Source organism: Mustela lutreola, chromosome 8 (assembly GCF_030435805.1).
Source record: "Mustela lutreola isolate mMusLut2 chromosome 8, mMusLut2.pri, whole genome shotgun sequence".
Taxonomy (NCBI): Eukaryota; Metazoa; Chordata; class Mammalia; order Carnivora; family Mustelidae; genus Mustela; species Mustela lutreola.
This window is the reverse complement of record NC_081297.1, coordinates 99,390,460-99,410,514: the sequence shown is the minus strand read 5'-3', so window position 1 is coordinate 99,410,514 and position 20,055 is coordinate 99,390,460. Positions and strand designations below refer to the sequence as shown.

At 35.8% G+C, this 20,055-nt stretch overlaps 1 protein-coding gene across 2 annotated transcripts in view; it reads right to left on the bottom strand.

The window, feature by feature from the left end:
* Positions 1-20,055, bottom strand: part of TBK1 (TANK binding kinase 1) — a 50,529-nt gene continuing 30,474 nt past the window's right edge. For both annotated transcript variants that reach the window (XM_059186227.1, XM_059186226.1), the window contains 14 exons: positions 17,208-17,387; positions 14,293-14,489; positions 11,917-11,975; positions 11,563-11,654; positions 7,904-8,005; positions 7,091-7,169; positions 6,120-6,241; positions 5,942-6,018; positions 5,195-5,234; positions 4,583-4,684; positions 4,373-4,469; positions 3,630-3,736; positions 3,334-3,405; positions 1-790 (listed from right to left, as the gene is read on the bottom strand). In XM_059186227.1, coding sequence (XP_059042210.1) covers positions 739-790; positions 3,334-3,405; positions 3,630-3,736; positions 4,373-4,469; positions 4,583-4,684; positions 5,195-5,234; positions 5,942-6,018; positions 6,120-6,241; positions 7,091-7,169; positions 7,904-8,005; positions 11,563-11,654; positions 11,917-11,975; positions 14,293-14,489; positions 17,208-17,387 — 1,378 coding nt within the window. In that variant the 3' untranslated portion in view covers positions 1-738. The remainder of the gene's footprint in view (positions 791-3,333; positions 3,406-3,629; positions 3,737-4,372; positions 4,470-4,582; positions 4,685-5,194; positions 5,235-5,941; positions 6,019-6,119; positions 6,242-7,090; positions 7,170-7,903; positions 8,006-11,562; positions 11,655-11,916; positions 11,976-14,292; positions 14,490-17,207; positions 17,388-20,055) is intronic.

The following is a 20,055-nucleotide window of genomic DNA, read 5'->3' as shown; positions in this document are numbered from 1 at the left end:
TTTTACATTAAAATTGAGAAATTTATTGATATTTTTTCATGATGGAGTAAGCAGAAATTAAACAAAAAATGTACAGCTTCAAACAGTGGAAATAATCCTAAAATTCTTATGACAGTTACACACTTATGGCCAAAATAAATGAACAGTTTTTAATAATTAAATCACTTTAAAAATTCTGCTCAATAATTTATCTGAAATTAAACACATGTGACGATAACTGGGTTCTGGGTACCTTGTAAAATGAAATGTCACTTTACCCTTCCCCCAAAATTGTGATCCTAGTAAAACAGTGGTTCAGTTCGGCTCCTCACCCAAAGAAGCCACTTCTCCATACTATCACTTGTAAGCAAGTCAATTATCAGTCATTTCTGATCTGTAAGGATGACAAGTCTGGTTCCACTTAAAAAATGTTTCCAGTAGGCAGTCAGAGATGTAGAACTCAGCCTTACTCAGAAGAGTAGAGGATCAGTATTTCAACATATCAGTCATGGCTTTCTTCTAGAGCTCACTGAGGTCAAATATCCTCATTTAATTATAAATGTTAAAAGGTAAAATTACATCTTAACAGCAGCCAAAAATTTATATCTTTTTTTACGTATTTACAATATTGTACATATTTACATGACCACATCAAATACTGAATTGTAGAAATAAGAGACCATTTACAGAGGCATTCATTTAATGCCCCAGCATTATTTTCTTGTGCAAACTAAAGCTGTTCTCAAACTTCCCAGAAAGCTAAAGACAGTCAACATTGCGAAGGCCGCCATCCATGGTTAAAGAGCCAAACCTAAAACACAAAAGAAAAAAGGAAATTAGATGATTCCTTTATTTGGCCCTAACACTTTAAAGAAGAATATAGGAGACTTTTCACATGAGTAAGCTATTAAAGAGTTTAAGCAACTATAATTTGCTCTATTTCTTACTGAAACACAGTGGTATTATTATAAATATGTGAAAAAAAAAACCCAATCAGTGGCTTGGAAGGACTTTAAAAAATAATAAAGATATTTATTTATTTATTTGACAGAGAGAGAGAGAGAGCAAGCACACAAACAGGGGGAGGAGCAGAGGGAGAGGGAGAAGCAGGCTCCATACTGAGCAGGGAGCCAATGTAGGACTTGATCTCAGACCCATCCCAGATCATGACCTGAGTCAATGGTAGATACTTTTTTTTTTTTTTTTAAGATTTTATTTATTTATTTGATCACAAGTAGGCAGAGAGGCAGGAAGAAAGAGAAGTGGGGGAAGCGGGCTCCCTGCTGAGCAAAGAGCCCGATGTGGAGCTCAATCCCAGGACCCTGAAATCATGATCTGAGCTGAAGGCAGAGGCTCAACCCAATGAGCCAACCAGGCGTCCCTCAATGGTAGGTGCTTAACCAACTGAGCCACCCAGGAATCTAATCCAGAAAATGGGTTAGGTTTTAATATGGAATCTCAAATCAATGGGAGGACTTCTTAAGAGAAAAGGATGAGGGATGTGATCTAGGAAGTATTAGGAAAAACTGGGTAAATTTTTTTTGGTGGGGTGGGATTTAGAAAACCAAAGGTAAGAAGTTGGGAGTAAGTGTGACATCTCAACGGAGAGTAAGGAATGCAACTTTGCTGTTCTAGAGTTATTTCAGGGGCCAGCAGGAAGTAAAGTTGAGTGAATGAGCTGGGCCAGAGTATTCTATTCTTTGAATTCAAGTGTGAATTTAGATTTGACCTTTTAGGTAACAGGAGTTTAGAAATTTCTGAGCTGAAGGAGTATGTCAGTAGATAGTGTTTGGGAAGATTGTTTTGGCTATAATAGCCATGACAGATGGGAAAAGCCTAGTCTTAGGAAGATAGGTGGTAGGTTATCACGACAGCTCCTAGGTGATAATCTAGAGGAAGGAGGTTTGATGAGGTCAAGAGGGGGAAAATGGAAACATTCTCAAGGAAGATCACTAAACTTGATGAAAGGCAGCAAAAGGGTTAGTATCTAAAATAACCTATGTTCAAGGGATCAGGAAAAAGGTGGCTCCACTGAAGAGACTGAGGAAATTGGAGGGGAAACTAAGTTGGGAAGGGTGGTATGATGTGATTTTAGATACAAAAGAAATGAAGTGATAATGAGACAGCCACATGGAGACAGTGGTCAAGACCTGGAGTCCATTATTAGCTCTGGCAAAAATCCGTAAGCGGTCATTTGACATTTAAGCTGTGACAATGCCATGTTATATCACACATATATTGTCAAATAAATTTGCAAATAAGACAGGGGAAAGTGACTTATGGGACACATTTTAATAAGTGGGATTTTACGTCACAAGGCAGAAGAGATTCAATGTAAGTTTGTGAAAGCATATCTTAATAGTCTTTTCTTGCTGATATTTAGCTCAAGTTGTGAAAAAACTAAGTTGGGTACTATAAAAAGTTTAGATAATTACTATGTAATTGCTATAAACCAACAGAAAAATAGATTTTAAAACCAAAAGGCAATTCACACACACAAATCTGAATAAAACATAAAAAGATGCTTTCATATCACTATTAACCAAAGAAATGCAAATTAAAACAAGGTATCAGTTTTAACCAACTAAATCAGCATACATTAAAAATGGGTCACATTAAAAAAAAAAAAAAGTAACATTTGGGGTGCCTGAGTGGCTTAGTCGATTAAGCCTCGGTCTCTTGATTTTGGCTCAGGTCATGATCTCAGGTTTGGGGGATCAAGCCCCGCCTCAGGCTCTGAGCTCACCAGGGCATCTGCTTGAGATTCTCTCTCTCCCTCTCATTTTGCCCGCCTCTCACTTGGTGCATGTGCGCTCTCTCAAATAAATATTTTAAAAATAATGATTCTAAATTTGTTTATTTAAAGAGTGAACAAGCATGGGGACCAGCAGGGGGAGAGAAATCTTCAAGCATATTCCCTGCCAAGCACAGAGTCCAAGGCAGGGCTCAATCTCCTGAACCTGAGATCATGACCTGAGCCCAAATCGGGTGGTATGCTTAACCCACTGAGCCACCCAGGAACCCCAATAAATTATAATTCTAATGAGAAGATGTATGAAAAATAATGTGCAAAAGATTTTCAGTTTCACAAATGGATTCAAATTAGCAAATAATTCTATTAACCAGTGCTACTATATAATGGAATCAATCACAGTTGACTTGTCTTTATTTAAGCCACCCCAAACACATTAAAAGGCACCATGGAAATCACAAAACAAAAGGGTTCTGACTTTATATCCTTTCCCCACTACTTTAACCTAATGATACAGGAAGACAGACAGGTACAAATATAGATCTATATGTATTCTACTGCATATAAAATCACAGGGCAGAGTTAATATTTGCATTACTTACCTTTCTAAGATATGATTATTTTCAGCAAGTTCTTTAACCACCCCTTCCATTTCTTCCTTTAATTTCTTCATACTATACAAACAAAACAAGTATCAATGTCTCTGCTCAAGAAAGTATGCAAATGTTTTAGAATTCTATTAATATGTTTTAGTACTCTAGATTGGACTAAGCCATTAAATACCATTAACAAATTTATTCACAACAAATACCAAAAATTTCAAAATAAAAGAGCAAGATTGCAAACTGAAATAAAAATGAATGAAAACATCATAGTTACCAAATAATAAATCTCTTACCCAAGAGTCATTTCCACTAATGTATTAGAACATGGATAAATTGGGGTCATGGTATGTTTGATTCCACTGGAGGCTGCAAACATTTTCTGGGGCAAAGTTTCTTGTAACTGAAACATCAAAAATACCTACATCAATCACTGAACAAAGTATAAACTACAGATCTTACATTAAAGGTTACACCTTTTTTTGCTTTTGTTTTTTTAAAGATTTGATTTATTTATCTGACAGAGAGAGAGCACAAGCAGGGGGAATGGCAAGCCCAGAGACAAAGGGAGAGGGAGAAGTAGGCTCCCTGCTGAGATCCCAAGACCATGGGATCAGGACCGGAGCTGAAGGTAGATGGTTATTAACTAACTGGAGCCACCCAGGTGCCCCAAATGTTACACAATTTAGTAAGCCCTTATAGCTTTAAATTTTAATATCAAATCTGTGAATGATACAGTACTTAAACCACCACTTTAAAAAAGGTTATTTTCATAGATGATTAAAAAGAATGGTCTATCAGATGCTTTTAAAAATAATTTTTAAATTTTTTATTTTATCAGATGCTTTTAAGTGTAAAATACCTAAGTTCTGAAAATTTGGTTCAAAACACATATTACAAATGGGCAAACAGAACTGAATATAAGGCATATTAAATCGTATTTCTCTCTTTTCAATCATTTCAAATATAAGCTGAGAAGAAATGTATTTTTTCCTAATAGGAAAAAGATTTTTTTTCTGGACACTTTTGATAGTTATACCTCATTTGTATAGTCTTGATACTTTGATACTTCTTCTTCAATATCAAAACACTGATTAGTTAGGGATAATAACTGTTTCCTAAGATGAAGCATCTTTCTAAAAACCAAAAAGAATCAATTAGTAAGCAGTCTAATGAAATACTATCTTACTTACAATATACAATGTACACTGAATTGTACTTTGCACAGTCAGCCACTAAAGTTCCTTACCTCATCCATTCTTCTGACTTATCCAAAAATGCTTCATATTTTTTAACACATTCGTCTGTAAAGTGGGTCATAGCTTTTGTTGCATGGTAATACAGTTTTTGCCTATAATTTAGAAATAATCACATGCTTAAACCAATGTGATGGTTTCTACTGCCAATATTAAAAACTTTTTAAATACATAAAATTTATGTTTCCTAATAATGACTATTCTGGCTTTAGAATATGGATAGTAGAATGCCAAAGGTTTCTAAGATAGGCATTATAGCAGCAAGACGTGAAAGAGAAGGTTCATGATGGAGAATGGTCAGAAAATATTTATTTAATGAAGTTAATGTTAAGAAAGTGGTTAATTCTGTCCTTGCCTATGTTCTCTATTCTCTATCCTTCTGCAATCAAAGCACATGATGTAGAAGATTCCCTTCTACATCATTCTCCCTTTTCCTTAACCTCTCAACCAGACAAAGTGGGCCTCAAATATGTGCACACAAAGTAACAATTCTGTAAAGCCAAGATTAAAAATGTACTTTTTATCTGAATTAATTTCAACTTTTAAGAGGAACTGCATTAATTACATAACCAGAAATAATTATTAAACATGATAAGGACACTTACTTATCGAATTTGTGGATCTGTTCTTCATTGTAAGCTAATCCTAAAAATAAGAAATATCACTTCTGCAAATATAGAATCACAAAATCATGCACACTTCTTTTTCTTTTGAGAGTATGACTTCGAAAAAGCTGAGTTTAGAGTAGATGACACAAATTTACAACCCATGGGTTAGATATATAGCTTCAAACATTTTTAATTGATCTCTACAGTGTTAACATAAAAAAAAAATTAACTGCCAACATTTAAAAAAAATCAAATATTTCTTTCTTTTAAAGATTTATTTATTTATTTAAGTGATCTCTACAACCAATGTGGGGTTCAAACCTATGACCCCGAGATAAAGAGTTGCTTGCTCCACTGACTGAGCCAGCCAGGTATCCACAGGATATTCTAACAAAATCTGTATTTCCAGCTCTCTTAAGGATAGGAAGATTTTGGTGCAATGAATTTCATGAATCTGAGTAGTGACTCTCCCCTTCATATGGGTATCTCCTCTCTTCTCCTCCTCCTCCAATCTCGTTCCCTTTTGTTACATGACTGTTCTCTAGAGATTTTAGAGTTCAGAACCCTTAATTAAAAATACTCAAAAAACATTGGTTTTAAGAATAATTTTTAGTATATTCAACCTCCTTCCCAACAGAATCAATTCTCTGAAATAAGGATCCACCCTTATAAATATACCAAATTAATTCACCTGAATTACAACTAGTAGAGCTGATTCATTAGATTAATAAAAATTTTACTTACTACGTTCTGCTTTGTCTTTTTTGAACTGATAGTAAATCTCTGTGATGCAATTTAGCAGGACTTGTAGCTTTTCTACACTATATAAGGAAAAAAAAATCCAAATAAATTAATTGAGTCAATGTGAAAAAGGACATTTAATAATAAGAGCAGACACTACCCATAAAATTATATAACCTACTGTCTATCTTTTGGATGAGTGCCTTCTTGATGGGCCCATGTATCTGCCAGCAATCCACCTGGAGATAATTTGCTTTCGATATCCTGAAGACTGGTTTCTATTGTTCCCTGAGAACTGGAAAGCTAAATAAAACCAGTGGGTTCAGATCCAGATTAGCAAAATACAGAAATGATACACTGCCAATGGAGTCTACAGTCTGAATCATATTTTTTTTTGTAGATTATGGCGATTAAAAGCAAAAAAAAATTATTTTTATTTATTCATAAGATTATTTATTTATTTGACAGAGAGAGAGAGATGACAAGCAGGCAGAGAGGCAGGCAGAGAGAGAGGAGGAAGCAGGCTCCCTGCTGAGCAGAGAGCCCGATTCGGGGCTCAATCCCAGGACCCTGGGATCACAACCCGAGCCGAAGGCAGCTGCTTAACCCACTGAGCCACCCAGGTGCCCCTATTTTTATTTTTAAATGCAAGGACAGTTTCTTGGTTTGATTTTCTACAGAGTATCACATGATAATAAAATAAGAGATTAACTAGTATTAATACATCTTTTTTTTTTTTTAAAGATTTTATTTATTTATTTGTCAGAGAGAGTGAACACAGGCAGACAGAGTGGCAGCAGAGGCAGAGAGAGAGGGAGAAGCAGGCTTCCTGCCAAGCTAGGAGCCCGATGTGGGACTCGATCCCAGGACACTGGGATCATGACCTGAGCCGAAGGCAGCCGCTTAACCAACTGAGCCACCCAGGCGTCCCGTATTAATACATCTTATAAAGCATTTCTTACTCTAAATATCCTTTCTTAAAAAAACATGGAAAATACTTTCCATCATTCAATTAAGCTTGGTTCTTTACCTGTAAAATATGGTTAATACTCTGTATCTCATAGAGTTGTTGCATAAGTCAAATAGAACCATTAGCATAGTTAACCATTAGCATAGCAAACCAATGACTGTCATAATTTTGTAAATACTTACTCTCAACAATTTGGTGTGTATGTCTGAAATTTCACCTAATTCTGCTGCTTCTAGGTTGATCTTCATCAACTTTTCATAACTGTATAAACAACAATTATGGAAAAATTAGCATAATGAATACATATATTTTAAAAGATGTTTTATAAATTGTATCTGAGTTTTTATGACAACTATTTGAGAATAAAATATTAAATGCAAAGCCTACAAGCAAAGATTCCAGAAAAAGTTGATGTCTCTGTAAAGAAGGAATTTCCAACAGTCTTATGCCAAGAAAACAGTCAAAATACTAGACTGCAGAATGGCGGTCAATAGTACACACTGATTTCATTTATTATATTTCCTCTGCAATATAAATAATACAGCCCAGGAAAATCTTAAAATATTCTGTTTCAAAAAACAGTCTCAGGGATAAGATAAATTAATAAGTACTAGTAAACTAAAAGTAACCCCCAAATTCTGTAAATCCTAACAAAACACAGTTCTAGAACACCCCTTACCACTTCCTTTGTTAACTGCAGTTTTTGTATTTTCCTATTCAGAGTGGCTGCTTTTGCAAGGTTAAAAAATGAGACATTTCTATGTCAGATTACCTTTTCCTTTGCAAAGGGTAGGAGAAAATGTCACCAATGTTCTTTTCTTACCGAGAAGACTCAATTTTGTCTTTGCAAGGAATTAACTTAATCTAAGGTTGTATCTTAATACAAATATTTGCAGAGCATACTGTATAATGCCAAGGATAACTAAATAAATGAAAGAGAAATGGGACAATATTTAACATTTTAACCAGTATTAGTATGGAGGTCATCTACTCACACTTTCACAGTTTTTTCAATGTTTCTGATGCAGAAATCCAATGTAATTACAACTTCTGTCTTTTTGTGAACAGTTTCATTATAATCATCTTTAACTAATTCTCTAAAAAATAATAATATTCTCATTAGTTCATCTAATGAATGATTTTTTTTCTAAAAACATTCAATTTATTTGCCAGAGAGACAGACAGCAAGAGAAGGAACACGAACAGGGGGAATGGGAAAGGGAGAAGCAGGCTTCCAGCTGAGCAGGGACTTGATCATAAGACCCTGGGATCATGACCTGAGACAAAGGCAGATGCTTAACGACTGAGCCACCCAGGTGCCCGTTTTTTGTTTTTGTTTTTTTTTTAAGAATTATTTGTTTTCTCCTATCATTAATTGCACTACTGTTACTATTGTTCAGACAAATTTATTAACAATCTTGTTATATTATGAAAGCCAGTTCATCTACCCACTGCCTTGGGCTGAGTCTTGCCAATTCACTTTTTATTACTGAAAGCATCACTGTGACCCCTATGCTTTTCCAGGACACAAACTATTTTTTTTTTTTTTTTAAAGATTTTATTTATTTATTTCACAGAGAGAAATCACAAGTAGGCAGAGAGGCAGGCAGAGAGAGAGAGAGGAGGAAGCAGGCTCCCTGCTGAGCAGAGAGCCCGATGCGGGACTTGATCCCAGGACCCTGAGATCATGACCTGAGCCGAAGGCAGCGGCTTAACCTCTGAGCCACCCAGGCGCCCCGGACACAAACTATTAATTACTACTTATTAAGAGTTTGGAAATCTAAGGCATTAAAATTATATTAAGGAATTAAAAAATCTATAATCACATGAATAAGCTAAACAGCATTATGCCTTATACCACCAGAATTAATTTTAATTACTATTACAATCTCTCAAGAAGCAGAATGACATAGTAAATGATAAAACTGGAGGGCTTTTGGTTTACATTTAAGGTCAACAAACCAAACCTGTTTTTGCTAAGGATGACATTTATATTTTCAAAGGTTATAAAAACAAAGTAAAAACAAAGAAGAGAGGGGTGCCTGGGTGGCTCAGTCATTAAGCATCTGCCTTCGGCTCTGGTCATGATCCCAGGTCCTGGGATTGAGCCCCACATCGGGCTCCTTACCCAGCAGAAAGCCTGCTTTCCCCTCTCCCATTCCCCCTGCTTGTGTTCCCTCTCTTGCTGTGTCTCCCTCAGTCAAATAAATAAATAAGATCTTTAAAAAACCCCCAAAAAACCCAAAGAGAACTTATGGAGCTCATGGAGTCTAAAATATTCATTAACGGAAAAAGTTTACCAACAGTGATCTATCTTAAAAACTATTAAAAAAAATTAAAAAAAAAAAAACCCAAAACCAAAAAACAAAGCAAAAAACTATTTTCTCATGGCTTACTAAACTACAAGTTACGAGGTAAAAGAAATCCAAGCTTTATGGAGCAGTGACTGTGGTAGATAACAACCGCATGAACGTGAGAGAATAAGTAACAATACAAAAGTAAACAAAAGTAAATTTACAGTACAAAATTAAGTAAATTTACTTACAAAAGTAAACAGAATCAACACTTAAAAGAGTTTTCTAGGGGCGCCTGGGTGGCTCAGTGGGTTAAAGCCTCTGCTTTCGGCTCGGGTCATGATCCCAGGGTCCTGGGATCGAGCCCCGCGTTGGGCTCTCTGCTCAGCGGGGAGCCTGCTTCCACTTCTCTCTCTGCCTGCCTCTCTGCCTACTTGTGATCTCTGTCTGTCAAATAAATAAATAAAATATTTAAAAAAAAAAAAAAAAAAAAAAAAAAAAAAAAAGAGTTTTCTAGAAATCATTTAGTAAAAATGAAGAGGCTTTTTAACAGAAAGAAAAAAGCATAGGCTTACAAGCTGGGTATGTGAACACCTAAAAAACCCCATCAATTTATGGATTTAACACAGAGATGACAGGCAAAAAAAGTGTCATTCTTCTTTCTTCTTAAAGCACCAGCAGAATGAGAATGATGAAACACTTCATACATGTTTTTGCAAGAAAGGATGAATAGGTGTGAGGCAGATATACATAAACTGTCACAAGCATGAAAGCCAAGCGGCATTATGAGCCCAGGGAACATGAGGCCAGTAGTATGTGTATATAAAATTCAAAAGCCTCAAATGATGTATAGAAACTGGAGGCATGACATTCAAGGGAGACTATTTGTTCTCTGGTTCTAGCAGGTGAAAGACAGCATCTACAAATCATGAAAGGTAAAAAAGGTCAAGTCATACTCATCCACAGAACATTACTTAGGATTACTTTCAGTGAAGAGAATACTTAACTAGATGATCAATATTCTGACCTAGAATAACTATATTAAGTGAATTGGTAAAAAAGAAAAAGTTTTTTATTGCTTGTCAAAGTGAAGTGTGTATTTCACTGTATAATTTCACTTACATGAACAGTCTAGAATAGGCAAATCTATATAAATAGAAAGCATATTTGTGGTTGCCTGGGGATAGGAGGTTATGGGGGAAACAGGGTGTGGCTGCTGTATAGGATTTCTTTTTGGGGTGACAAAAATAATTTATAATGAGTGGTGATGGCTGCACAACTCTGTGAATGTACTAAAAACCACTGAATTATACACTTAAAAATGGGTGAACTAAACAGTATGTGAATTGCAGCTCAATAACGCTATTAGAAAAATAAAGTTGAATGTACACTTCATTTGGGAAAAAGGCAAGAAAAAAAGGAAGATTCTGAGGACATAAACTCTAGAACAAGTACAGATTGTACTGCATCATAATAATGCCAAAGCCAGGGCAGCTGGGTAGCTCAGTCAGTTAAGTGTCTGCCTTTGGCTCAGGTCATGGTCCTGGGGTCCTAGGGTCCTGGTGTCAAGCCCTGTGATGGGCTCCCCTGCTCAGCAGAGAGCCTGCTTCTCCCTCTCCCTCTTCCCCTTGCTCATGCTCTTTCTCTCTCTCAATTAAATAAATAAAATCTTAAAAAACAAAACAAACATAAAAACAAAAAATGACAAAGCCTACCAAGACAGTGAAATGACAGCCCCAGTCAAGGTCCTTGGAAAAAGATTTTATTTACCATTACATTGTACAGTGTGGTATGTTTTAAAATTCAGGTACTATTTGTCCTATCTGTCTCACAAGGTTGTTGTAGGTATCAAATGAAAAAAAGAGTTGCTAATTTTTTTTTTTTTAAAGATTTTATTTATTTATTTGACACAGAGAGAGAGACATCACAAGTAGGCAGAGAGGCAGGCAAAGGGAGAGGGGGAAGCAGGCTCTCCACCAAGCAGAGAGCCCGATGTGGGGCTCGGTCCCAGGACCCTGAGACCATGACCTGAACCAAAGGCAGAGGCTTAACCCACTGAGCCACCCAGGGGCCCCAGTTGTTAAATGTTTTGTAACCAAATGTGGAACAAATGTATCATCATAAAACCCAAGGGACAACCGGCTGGTTTTGCTGGTAGAGCATGTGACTCTTGATCTCAGGGTCTCGGAGTTCAAGCCCCACTACTGCAGGCAGAGATTACTTAAAAACAAAGTCTTTAAAAACAAAACAAAATGAAACAATAAAAACCCCCAAGAACTTAACCCTACCTAGTCTGAAGAGGTAAAGTATCAATGATGGGGTGGTTACCACTTATTTTCAAATTTCAATTTCTTACTTACATCAACCATCGTATCCCCTTTCGCATTAATTCCTGATAAAGCAGCAAGGTACTGGCAACTTTACAGGCATAACACACAACTCCTGTTATTGCCTAATGAAGAAACACAATATTTGGTGCTAACTGTGGTACAGGATAAAAAAAAAAAAACTTCTACATAACAACTTTCCAGCTTATATATTTTTATATATAAAATATATAAATATATGTATAAATAAATCATTTAAGTGAAAAATTTCCTAGATCACATACACATATGTAAAGAGAATACATTTTACTGTTTCCACTATTGATAATTTTAATTCACATGTTTACAGAATAATTTTTTTTCATAGTAATTTAATTAAATACTAACCTTAGCCATGCTAGCATCCCCATCTAAATCGTAACGTGGATGTACTTTAGGGAGGGAAACTGAAATATGAAGTAAAATAATTAAAATCAGAAATAAATCATTTTGAATAGGTTACTATATCCTTTATATAGCAATTTTCAAAATTAAACATTAACCCCTAAATTAAACATTAGTAGCAAAACTCTTTAAAGTTCTTTTTTTTTTGGACAACTATTTATTTATTTGAGAGGGGGAGAGAGACACTGAGAGAAAGAGAGAGAGTGAGCATGCATACACAGGAGCAGGGGGAGGAGAGAAGGAGACTCCCTGCTGAGCAGGGAGCCTGAAGCAGGGCTTGATCCCAGGACCCTGGGATCATGACCTGAAGGTAAACACTCAACCTACTGAGCCACCCAAGGAGCCTCAAAGTTCTTTTCCAGGTTAAAAAAAACAAAAACTCACTTGAAACAACACTCAATCCTTAACAATGAAGAAATTACCTGAAATATTTCTAAAGAGTTCAGTTTTTTCTTAAATGTTTTTCTACACAATAAGCTCAATGCTTCTCTTTTTAGATCTAAATCAAATCCCAAAGACCCAAACAGAAAAGTAAAAATCTGGGGGCTTTAAAATCTTTAAAAACAATAAAAAGATAAAAATCTGGGTAAACCAAAAGAATGAACAAGGGAAATGAGCACACAAGTCAAAAAAGAGAAATATATCTAGTGGATAAACACATGCTAAAATGTGTTTGGTCTTAACAGTGGTTAGAGAAATATAAAATAAATGTCTGCTAAATTTTAAGAGAATGAAGAAAATAGTAATACATTCTCCTGGCAAGAGCACAACAAAACAGAATCTCTCTGAAAGTATCAGTAAAATGTGAAAAATAAAAAAATAAAAAATATAAATGGCAAAAAAAAAAAAAAAATCTGGGTAACCCTCACCCACCACCGGTAAGATTAATAATTTAAGATCTCAAAATGTAGGGGCACCTGGGTGGCTCAGTGGGTTAGGCTGCTGCCTTCGGCTCGGGTCATGATCGCAGGGTCCTGGGATCGAGTCCCGCATCGGGCTCTCTGCTCAGCAGGGGGCCTGCTTCCCTTCCTCTCTCTCTGCCTGCCTCTCTGCCTACTTGTGATTTCTCTCTGTCAAATAAATAAATAAAATCTTAAAAAAAAAAAAACAAAACTCAAAATGTAGATCTAATTTTTCTTAGACTCCAAAGCCTGGCAAAATGTCCTAGTCACACTGGACACAATAAACATTTGCTCATATTTATGATATAAAAGGTTATTTTGAGTGTTAGTAAAATACTAAAAGCAGAGAGCTACAGTATAACATACATGGCAAACTATTTTACTATTTTTTTTTAAGGATTTTATTTGTTTATTTGACAGAGATCACAAGTAGGCAGAGACGCAAGTAGAGAGAGAGAGGGGGAAGCAGGCTCCCCACTGAGCAGAGAGCCCGATGCAGGGCTCGAACCTAGGACCCTGGGATCATGACCTGAGCTGAAGGCAGAGGCTTTAACCCACTGAGCCACCCAGGTGCCCCTTACCATTTTTTTTAAAAGATTTTATTTATTTATTTGACAAACAGAGATCACAAGTAGGCACAGAGGCAGGCAGAGAGAGAGGGAGGGAAGCAGGCTCCCTGCTGAGTAGAGAGCCCGATGTGGGAGTTGATCCCAGGACCCTGGGATCATGACCTGAGCCAAAAGCAGAGGCTTTGAGCCACCCAGGCGCCCCTCTTAACATTTTTTTATTTTATTTTATTTTATTTTATTTATTTATTTGACAGAGAGAAATCACAAGTAGACAGAGAGGCAGGCAGAGAGAGATAGAGGGAAGCAGGCTCCCTGCTGAGCAGAGAGCCCGATGCGGGACTCGATCCCAGGACCCTGAGATCATGACCTGAGCTGAAGGCAGCGGCTTAACCCACTGAGCCACCCAGGTGCCCCAACATTTTTTTTTTTAAAGATTTTATTTATTTATTTGACAGAGAGAGAGGGAAGCACACTCCCTGTTAAGCAGAGAGCCTGATGCGGGGCTCGATCCCAGGACCCTGAGATCATGACCTGAGCCAAAGGCAGAAACCTAACCCACTGAGCTGCCCAGGTGCCCCTATTTTACCATTTTTTGAAACAATATTGAAGGTCAAATTCTGTAGTCCTCAAAGACTCTTCAATTTTATTACTAGTCTCATTCAACTAATTTACAAAATAGTATTTATGAAAATTCTACATTACTATCATCATCAAGCTAATTTACAAAATATTAGTATTTATGAAAATTCTACATTACTATCATCATCAAGCTTTATGAAGATGCCAACTATTTCTACAGATCATTTTTTTTAATGGCTAGAAGTATCACTAAGAAAATCTCCACTTACTTTTCTCATATATCAATCCTATGGTATTCAGAGGTTCCCGACTTACTACAAAGATGGGATTTTCTTCCGTCGTTTTAGGGAAATGCTGTACCAGTCTTCCAGGTTCGACGACTAAACGTCGTCCCTCATATATAAGTTCTTGATTTGAAGAAATAATTTTGGTTTGTTTATACACCAGTTCATGAAATACAGTAGCACTGTGTGAGAAAAATTCAAAAGGACAACATAATTGGGGTGGAGTAAGAAGTTTTAAAATCTTTTTTTTTTTTTTTTTTTTTTTTTGTGCTGAGTATAACAACATTCATTTCTACGTGATACTTCAGATCATGGGCAGTCTATAGAAACACTGCTTTGTTGATGTGGGTACTATGATGTCTATTAAACTGAAAATTCCACATAACGTGTCTAGACAGCTATCAATTCCAAAATACTTTTATGTCTGAATAACCATGTTGGATATGTGTAAGATACAGGATTCTTAATGTTTACTAATGGGAACACGGCAGATCACTTTGGAGCATGGACTCTGGATCAGACTACATGGGTTCAAATTCCAGTTCTACTTACTTGCTGAATTACCTTCAGTTACTTAACTACTTTGTGCTAAGTTTCCTCATTTTTATAAAACACGAGCAGTATCACCCACCTCACAGAACCATGGAAGATTTAATCCCTTTAACAGCTGAGAACAGTCTCTGAGATATGATTGTAGAATATGTTAAATGAATGAATAAAACCAGATTTTTTTCAAAATGGTATTTTGGGGAAAAAGGCAGATTCTCCCTGAACAGACCTATGCAATCAAAGAAACATTTCATCAGCAATGCTGTGATTTGTCTCAGGCTTGGGTGGACTTTTTTTATGTTCAAATGTATTCTGAAAATGAAACAATGGCCAGCACATATGATATATCTTTAAATCTTTTTAAAAATATATTACTTATTTATTTGAGAGAGAGAGAGAGCACAAGTCAGGGGAGGAGCAGAGAGAAAGGGACAAGCAGACTCCCTGCTGTGCTCAGAGCTGGACTTGGGAACTCTGCGCTCAATCCCAGGGCCCTGAGATCATCATGACCTGAGCCAAAATCAAGAGTCCGCTGCTTGACTGACTGAACCATCTAGGTGCCCCTATGATACACATTTATTCATGCTACTACGTACCAAAACAAAGATGAATAATACACACTTACCTGTTATATTAATATTTTATTATATTGATGTTATATTTAATGTTTATATTATTATTATACATGTTACATATTAAAATCTATCTAATTGATTTTAGTCCTTGATAAATTAATTGCCAGTAAAGGTCTCTTTTTGAGTTTTATGAGACATTAAAACTGCTATCTGAATCTCGTCAAAACAGACACTGAGGTACATAGAATGGGTGTAATGTTTTTTTCCCCTTCATTTTATTTTATTTATTTATTTTTTAAATAAAAGATTTTATTTATTTGACAGAGAGAGATCACAAGTAGGCAGAGAGGCAGACAGAGAGGGAGGAAGGGAAGCAGACTGTCCGCTAAGCAGAGAGCTGAGGTAGGGCTCGATCCCAGGACCCCGGGATCCTGACCAGAGCTGAAGGCAGAGGCTTCAACCCACTGAGCCACCCAGGCGTCCCTCCCCTTCATTTTATCTATTTATTTATTTTTATTTTTTAAAAAAGACTTATTTATTTGACAGAGATCACAAGCACGCAGAGAAGCATCCAGAGAAAGAGGAGGAAGCAGGCTCCCCGCTGAGCAGAGAGCCCGATGCGGGGCTCAATCCCAAGACCCCGGGATCATGACCTAGCTGAAGGCAAAGGCCCTAACCCACTGAGCCACCCAGGCACCCCGCTCCCCTTCATTTCAAAAAAACATTTGAGATCACTGTAGATTCAAGCAATTTTGTTTTTTTTAAGATTTTATCTGACACACAGAGAGAGACAGAAACACAGTGAGAGAGAGAACACAAGCAGGGGGAGTGGGAGAGGGAAAAGCAGGGTTCCCACTGAGCAGAGAGCCCGATGTGGGGCTCGATCCTAAGACCCTGGGATCATGACCTGAGCCAAAGTTAGCTGCTTAACAACTGAGCCACCCAGGTGCCCCGATTCATGCAGTTCTAAGGAAAAAATAACCATTGATATTGTATACCCTTTGCCCAGTTTCCCCCAATGGTAACATCTTGCGTATATTATAGTGTAATATTATAACCAGGATATTGATTCTTATATAGTCCACCTATGATTTCAGATATCCCTAGTTTTACATGTAAGTGTGTGTGTATTTAGTTATATGCAGTTCTATCAAATTGGTAGATTTTAAAAAATAATATAGGCATAATGTGTGTTTTTTTAAGGTAAAACAAATACTTATTTCTCCAACACCTAATATGGGGTTTATGCCACATATATAAATAATAACACACTGATTATATTTAAGATATACGCTTTAATGATTTTTAAGTGACAGGGTAATACTCTTAAGTTTTTTTTTTTTTTTAAAGTAGGTTCTTTGCCTAACATGGGGTTTGAAATCAGGAACTGGAGATCAAGAGTCACAGGCTCCTCTGACTGAGCCAGCCAGGCAACCCTGACAGGGCAGCACTCTTAACCCAGCCCATTCATTGGTAGATGTTATCTGCGCTTAGGTGATTAAGAGAGAAGGCATAGAAACAATAACAGTCTTGTAAAACCTGCAGTTTAAGAAGAAACCAAGTTGACTACAAATTTTATAAAAGTAGAAAATTAATCCTTTCACTCTAAAAACAAGTGAATAAGAATTTACTAAGCATGCAGACTTAATTTCCTAAGTGGGAAGTGGGTGTCTTTGGAGAAGCTGAGACATCTTTTCCATTTCCTCTACTAATTTAGAAAGATAATTATAAAACACAACATTATGATATAGGATGAAAACATAAAGAGGTACTTACGTATTATAGCTATGAATATAAATCTTATGAGCTGTCATTTGTTGCAGTGAAAAAACATGAATTATCATTCGATGAAGTATATCACTAGTTTCTGCAAAAAACTGGTCAAAACCCCAACATTTTTCCTGATCTGCCTCCAGGATGTTTGCAAGAACAGGGGTAAGTAGAACCTGAAGACCCCTAAAAGAGTATTGAAAAAGTTACTTGAAAAGTGAATGTTGCATTTTCTCTAGATACAAAAATATTAATATTTACCAACAAATCAAAGTAACTTCTATTGCTTAAGCTTGATCTAAAATTTTTTTAAAGAAATTTTATTTATTTGAGAGAGAGAAGGAGAGAGAGAGAGAGACAGCATAACTGGGGTGAGGGGCAGAGGGAGAGGGAGAAGCAGGCTCCCCAATGAGCAGGGATTCTGGGACTCAAGGATCATGACGTGAATGAAAGGCAGACACTTAACTGACTAAACCAACTAGGCGCCCCTGATCTAAAATTTTAAAAAATCTGCCAACTTTTCAGAAAGTCAGGTAGCCTTGGTTTAAAATTACTTGTCAATGAATCAGAGGTTATGGTATATTTAATGTTAACTTATCTTCTACTGATTATTTTATTTGCTCCTTCCCAAGTTTTCTCACTTTTCCAAACACTCCAATGTTATACATCCATGGCCATCAAGACAAGATCAGTGGATTAGAACCAGGCAGTGATGAGGATAAGATAATGGCTTAATTTCAAGGTCTTCAATATTCTTTTAATATTGCTAATATATAATTTTTAATGTTGAATTTATATACTTTTGTAGTATACTTTTTTGGTAGTATATTTCTTTAGGAAGTAAAATTGATATACTCATCTAGAGATCAATGAATGTCACTTTAACTAGAGATAATCTTTGACTAATAAGCTTAAATTTTTTAAAAATAAAAAAGAGTGTAAAGATTTTTAAAAAATTAACATATAATGTATTATTTGCTTCAGGGGTACAGGTCTGTTAATCAACAGTCAAGACTTATTTTTTCTCATGCTTTCACTGAATTATACAATACACTCAAAAAGACTCTCAATTATGGAATTTCAAATAGTTTTTTATATATTTGTACATATATATACATACATACATATATATTTATTTATTTTTAAATGCAGGCTCCATGCCTAGCATGGGGCCCAACGTGGGGTGTGAACTCACAACCCTAAGATCAAGACCTGATGTGAATTCAAGAGTCGGGCGCTTAACTGAGCCACCCAGGTGCCCCTAAAATATATTCTTGACTATGTAACAGACACTGGAATAATTCCTTGGTGGCTTAATAACAATTAGAGGTGGACAGGTGATAGCAGGCAAATTAGTTACATGAGAACCAGAAATCTTTGCTATCGGTCTCTCTTCCTACTGTGCTTTCAAAGCTTTGAGAATGTGAGTCTGAGAATGGCAGCAGCTACCTTGTGGCTGCCAGCAAAGAGCCTGACCTAGAGTAAAGACGAATCAGAGAAAAGGAGATGTGAATGATTTGAATAGACTAAGTCTTGACGTCACAGTCTGAGTCCAAGGATTCAGCTGGGCTTTGAGTCATATACACATATGAACTTTCAATTACAAAGTCAATCTACATCCTTTTTCACTTAAACCAGCTGAATTAGGTCTTTCTCAATTGCTACCCAGTCTTGGCTAATATATATAGTGACTGTTACTTTTTTTAACAGTTGTTCTCTTTTTCATAGTTATTTTCATTGCTGATTTGTAGTAATTAAAGTACTTACTATTTCAAAAAAAGATTATATAACATACTTTCCGGTATCTAATCAATTTTTATAAAAGAATTTGTAACTCGGTATGCTAAACACTGATAGGTAACACCTGCATCCTGAAATATACAATCTGTAGTTCAGATTGTCAAATTACTCATTCTGAATTTCAGAAATATAATGATTAGCCAATGCTCACTTCCTGACCCTTTGACATTTTATCAATTTTGCCTGAAATTCCAAAAATGAGTATTTTCTAAAACAAAATTTAACATAAACCACTATTAAAACGTTCAAGTTCTGCTCTCCAATCAAATGAATTTCTCTGGATAATTCTGGCTTCATGACCCAATTTCATTTTGGAGAACTTTTTTAAACACACAAAAATGAAATTGTCAGAATAGTGGTTCTCAAAAACTGATTTTATACCATGTGGTACACCTGACACCAATATAACACTGTGCGTAAACTATACTCAAAAAAAATTTTTTTAAGCCCCCCAAAAAGATTTTAGCAGAACTCTTAGTTTAAATGAGTATCACAGACATCAAAAATATAAAACAGTAATAGATGATATTTTATTAGCTTATGATATATATGGTTTTTTGGATGTATATGGTTTAACTGAGTAATATCTAATATTTAAAATATTAAATATTTAAATTTATTTATTTATTTGTAGAAAATCATATAAAAAGCATCCACAAATTACAATGGATGTTAAGCCAGTAAATCATAACCTATGTTACTTGTAGATTATACAACTGCCAGACTCAGGAAAAATGGAAGTCAATTCAGTAATCAGAAATTCTAATATTGAGGAGTGTCTTGGGTTTATTTCCAGAATAAAACCTAAAATAATCTACTCTCTAAATTTCTTTTCCTTAAATTTTTCTTTGTGGTAACAATTCATGTCTGACAATAAAATTTTTTTGAGTTCTGCTTGCTAAGTTAAATTAAGACCCACCTGAACATTCGAAACTGTGAAAACAGTAGTAGAAAAGTATTAATTCTCACCTTTTCAATAATATAAATACTTTTAAAAATGAGAATACTAAACTTTTTTTAAGATTTTATTTATTTATTTGACAGAGAGCACAAG